The following is a 5860-nucleotide window of genomic DNA, read 5'->3' as shown; positions in this document are numbered from 1 at the left end:
CAAATCAAATGTCCAATAACATATGATAACATCCTGCTACCGAGGCGACCGATTCAAAAGTGCAACCAAAAGTAGCCCTTTTATTTGCGACTTAGGTTGCAAAAAAAAGAAAGTTCGTACTAATACATTTCGCTTCGCAAGTGTAATTACACTGGGTAACCCAAAAAAACATAGCCAACTGAGTTGGAAGAGAGCAATGAATGCACTTGTTTTTTCAAAAACCTTCAAATTTTGAATTTCGAATTAAAAACTTACATAGCCTTTAAGCTCTTTGAATTTGTAAAACAATTTATGATGGACACTTTTTTGTGAAAATTTACCAAATTTGAGAAAACTGGATCAATAGGTGAAACTTTTATTTCGCTGGGAAATCTGATAATTAAATTCCGTTTTTAAAATTAGAAGTCGATCACGTTTTTCGCGACCTTTACTACTTTGCTGTCCGATAGTGGAGTTTGCCTTCCTTTTAACAATAGAAATGCACTGAACTTATAAATAAATCACAAATCAAACAGCCAACAATCAAAATTGAGCATGAACAAATTTTAAGACATTTTAAATTTGAATGACTTTGTTTAACACCTTTCAATTTGATTTCTCAGAGAAGCAATTTATCGCCTAAGTGATTATTACATTTCAAAAACCTTTTACAGTGCTGATTAAAATTATCCTTACAAAACGAAAAAAAATTGAATTTTCAAACGCGTTTTTCTCAGACTTGTTTTTAAGATTAGACAAAAATAGAATGGAATAAGAGTTGCTTAAAATTTCATCTGAATTAATATGGTGCAATTTTTTCTACGAAATTCTCAACCAAAACTGTACCCAAAAATTGGTCATTTCGGCTTTTTTCTAAATCATCAAGAATTACGCTGAAACTAATTTATTACTAGATGAGAAAATTAAATCACAACAAGCCACTTACACATCACAAAGTTCTAGAAGGATTACATCTCAAAAGTTTTGCGCAAATTGTTTAAAGTTTGTTTTTTAAGCAAAGATTTTGAGTTTTATAAAATCATATTTGACTATCAAGCAAAATATTCTCTTTTACAGGTTTTTTGATATTTAACGCTTCTAGGACTTTGTTGGGCTGTTTAAGAGGCTTGTTGTGATATTATTCTCTCATCTATTAACAAAAAATCTCAGAGTAATTCTTGATTAATTAAAAAACTGCCAAAATGACCCATTTTTGGGATATAATTTTGGTTCGGAATTTCGGAGAAAAAATTGCACCATAATAATGCTGATGAAATTCCAAGCAACTTTTGTTCTTTTCGTTTTTTTGTCTATTTAAACCCAATTTGAGAAAAACGCGTTTGAAATTTCAATGTTGTTCGTTTCAACTTAAATCAGCACTACGCTTGACACTTTTTGATAAAGCTAACCCACTTTAAGAAAATTGAACCAAAATTATGGTTTCAATCAATTGTGTTTTTGCTGTTGGTTATTACTAGTTCATTTAGCGAAAAAACTCGAAATTAACGAGCAGAATTCAAAAGCTAACTCTCAAAAAATTGAAATATTTCAAAATAGCACAAAACACCAGGATCAAAATTTAAGCAAATTAACTTCACTCAAGAAAACAAAATAACAGCTGATACTAGGATTTTTCAACCCAAGTCTGCTGCAGCACATGCACTCGTTACTACAACTGTTTAAATTCGATGCTCACATGCTTGGATAATAAAGACAGACAGAAATGATTGAGCTTCAATGGAGCAGATATTGAGTTAAAGAACGTATAATTTGTACAAAAGCTTAACGGAAAAATAGCGGACTTGCGTTGGAAAAAAGACCGTCTCGTAATACACCACAAGCTGCTCTCGTGTCAAAATAGTTCGTAAGTTAGTACTTAACTCTATCACAAAACGGAATTATGAAATCAAGCAAACGTAAGACCGACAAATCAAATTATTTTTTAAATTTTACATTTTTTATAGATGGATACAACGCTATTTACCGAACATTTGAGCCGCGCTAAAAAACTTCGTTTAAGATCTTTTTGCTGCAATATGAAACAATAGCTCAGAGATGCAATTTCATCATGCCTTCAGTTGCAACATAAAAACGTTAAACAAAATTGTAACTCATCTCTACACTAAAACTAACCTCTACCTTTTATGACTGACCTCTTCGTTTTAAAACTATCTCAAAAGATCAAGATAAGATAGACAGACATCACATAAATTTTAAATTTGGCTTTTTTAAAACACCCTTCCATTGATCAATTCATGAATTTCTAATCTATCAAAACTATTTCTAACTATCCACCGAGGACAAATGACCGTCCAAACGAGATATAATTTGTTAACTTGGTACAACTTCACATATATTTCAAAGCACAGCCTAGCGGTTTGATTTATTTGCAGAACTCATCCTCAAAAGGACATTTGGGTTCGCTCTCTAGCGGGTTATTTGACCTCATTTCTGATGGTCCAAATTTGACATTATCGACGCTATTATCGTGTTTAATCTCGCCAGCTGAATCAATATTTACCGTCAAATTCTCTTCGTTTGAGCCATCGACTCTGTCAATTTCATACGACAATGGAATAGCGTTTTCAAACAGCGATTCAATTCTCATTTTTCGACTTTCATGATCATCTCGATCATTTTCGTCAACAGGTAAAATATGCTTTCCTGTTACTTCTAAATACGCATCTAGGGATCTCTCCGTGCAACTTGCCACGAACCTCAGGAAAGGTCGAATATCACCCTCATTTCCGAGCTGAAGAAATTCATAGTATGCTAATCTATCCGAAAAGCTGATCGTTACAGGCGGGAATCCCGATTGCATTAAAATCAAATTCATCAGCAACCTCGCCGTTCTTCCATTTCCGTCTACAAAAGGATGGATATGTACAAGCCAGTAATGAGCCAAACCAGCTAGCTCTATTGGATGCAATTTCAAAATACTTTCCGATTTGAGCCAGAGGAAAAAATTGTCCATTTCTTGTTCTATAAGTCCAGGCGCAGGTGGTATGTGATTAGCTATATATACTTGATGATTTCGAAACGCTCCTGCAATATGTGGGTCGGTGTAACCCATTACACGTTTATGAATACTAAGTAAATCTTCCATAGTTATTGGACCATGTTTATTAACTAGTGTAGAGTTAATAAAGCCCAGAGCATCATGTAAACCGAGCACTTCTGTGTGTTCTTTTACAGTTTTTCCAGGAACTACATAACCGGTTTCTATGATCGACCTTGTCTGCAGTAAAGACATGCTGTTTCCTTCGATTGCATTCGTGTGGTAAATGTGAAGATAGTAGGTCTCTCGCATTGCGCGTCGCAGTTTTGGGTCACTAAAAAGCAGTGTTCGGTCGGTAAATCCATATTTCACAATCCAAAAACGGGCTTGTTAGTTCAGTAAACCGAAAACGCGAAATTGTTGCATAACCCGATGATATCATTACATGTGTTCAAGACTCAGACTTATAACTTGATTTTGGAACAAAAATAAGAATATATGGTTCTTTCGCAGAATCTTACAGAGTAAAATAGTAATTATTATTCAAATTTTTTTAAACCTCCAAATACTTGATACTTGATTGTTATACAATTCGGTTTTCTGATCAGATAATTAAGTGACAGTTCGATTTAGTGATGGGGTACCTATGTGGAACTTGGGCTATGATGTCTCGTTTTCTATCTATTCTCTGGTAGATTGCAGAGTATATTTCCTGCACTTGTGGGTCAGTTCTCTTGATTAGAGAGACTGCGTGAGAGTTATGTGGGTCGCAAATGTATGCTTTCTTGTACATCGACTCTGCCTAAAAACAAACAACTTTCTCTTTTTAATCTCGTCGTTAAAACAACCTTTAATGCAGGAAAACAATCGCACATTCAGAGTGAATAAAGTGATTAAATAACATCCTAAGGATCTTCAATTAAACACATAATGACCCTCAATGCGAAAAAATGTTCTTTCAAAAAATTTTTGTTTTCAAGGAAACGGACTGATCAGAAGATTTAATTATCCCCAAAGTATTTCCTCCAAAGCGACTAAAAAGAATAAAAATAGACTCGCCAAGGGCCAGATTGCTCTCAACGAGGAAATTCATCACGACAAATCTTCAAAACGAAGATTGCCTTGCCCAGAGCTCAGATCAAAAATATAATGCGATAACAATTTACGAAGGTTATGAGAGTTTAAAATTCACCAGATTGGAAATTCAACAGAAATTATTTAAGTTACATAACACAAATACAAAAACTTAATCCGCGCTCAATGGGGTGAACAAATATGCTCAACTTTTCCGCAAATAGAAGAAAACCAAAAATACAGCGAGAATGCAGCACTTCAAAAAATAAGCTACAAAATGGCAAAAGGGAGGTTTGAAGCAGCAAAAATAAAGTTAGACTACATGATTCGAAACCTTGTGATTATGAACCCTTTGTCTTTCTGACGGAGCCAACTAACTCCCTTTACACTTCATCTAATACCAGGCTCTATCTCTCTCTAATAAGCCGATAAAATACATCCTATAAAAATAAAACACATGCTATTAAAAATGACGGGGGCTGCCCACGACGCTTCATAATTCACATATTGACCATCATAGCCAATCCAAGGTTGAAAAAGAAAAAAGAAAGCAGGTTAACATAAAAAACACTGACTTTCTTGAAAAATATCAACTTTCGAATTTCAAAGAAAAAAATAGATGCCCTTTAAGCTGTTTGAGTTTGTAGAACGATTTATGATTGGCGCTTTCTTGATAAGTATCCCAACTTGAGAAAACTGCATCAACAGGCAAAGTTTTTATTCCGCTAGAAAACTAAAAACTGAATTCCACTTTCAAAACTAGAAAATGTTCGTTTTTTTTTTTGCCCCATTTCCACGTTCGTATTTGGAGAGTGCTATTTGTGTCGCTTTCAGCAGATCAATTTCAAATGAACTCAAAAATTGCATATATACCTAAGTGCATTCATAAATGTATGAATGCACATCTGTAGTTATTAGATACTTTTATGCACATTTTAAGATTTTTTCCCGAAAAAAAAACAAAAAAATCAGCACGACTTATATAAGGGTTTTCACTACGTTCCTTGCTCTTAAAAACATTCCAATCATTTATCTGATTCTAAGGCACAGTATCTGACGAAATTTAATCTCGGATATCATGAATTTTTATCAACGATTCTCCATTCGCAAAACAATCACGGTTGAACATATGAGTTCAAACAAACGGAAAGAAACAATTTTTTTTTGAAAAGAAACCGAAACAAACAAAAATATACACAAACGCGAAGCTGAGCTTTGCAAACACTTGCGAGAACACGACCAAAAAGCAGCGCTATCAAATGACATAAGAAGAAATAAGCCTCAAATTTGCTAAAACTCGAGGCGTAGCAAAAATCTGCGAGCTAGCAAATTTGAGTCTCACGCACTAACCATTCCGCCACGGATGCTTAAAATCCTCAAAAACTAGCCACCAATAACGCAGCTACATATGCTAAGGAATTACCAATTTGATGCAGCATAAGTAGCACCAAATACAAAAAGATACAATTTTGCATGTACAAAAAACGCATATCATTAAGACACAATTTGTACAAATTATGCATTTCAAAAAATTACGTGATATATTGAGTTAGAAAAACTCTGAAATCAAAATATTATGATTCTTATGTTGTTTGAAACAAGTAGCTTTTTTCGGTTCACTTGATGAAATAAAATGTGTTAACTTATAACTATTCGATGTCAAAGCAAATGTTATCAATAAGCTGTAAAGCTGCAACAAATTTCCAACTATTTTGTTTTATCAATTACTTTCAAGGTTGGATTTTTTACGTGGCAACTGAAATTCAAGTAACCTTAAAAAAAATTTCATCCTCGAAAAAATAATTTCAA

General features: G+C 33.8%; 1 protein-coding gene across 1 annotated transcript; it reads right to left on the bottom strand.

Moving 5' to 3' along the window:
* Window positions 1-2100: 2100 nt before the first annotated feature.
* LOC134851712 (protein adenylyltransferase FICD-like) lies at window positions 2101-3775 on the bottom strand. Its single transcript, XM_063867929.1, has 2 exons — window positions 3622-3775; window positions 2101-3311 (listed from the first exon to the last, which is right to left on the bottom strand). Exons 1-2 carry the CDS (start codon window positions 3768-3770, stop codon window positions 2363-2365), a joined length of 1098 nt encoding a protein of 365 aa, XP_063723999.1. The 5' UTR covers window positions 3771-3775; the 3' UTR covers window positions 2101-2362.
* Between the last annotated feature and the right edge of the window lie 2085 nt (window positions 3776-5860).

The sequence above is a fragment of the Symsagittifera roscoffensis genome, chromosome 7 (genome assembly GCF_963678635.1).
Source record: "Symsagittifera roscoffensis chromosome 7, txSymRosc1.1, whole genome shotgun sequence".
NCBI lineage: Eukaryota > Metazoa > Xenacoelomorpha > Acoela > Convolutidae > Symsagittifera > Symsagittifera roscoffensis.
This window is presented reverse-complemented; position numbering and strand designations above follow the sequence as displayed.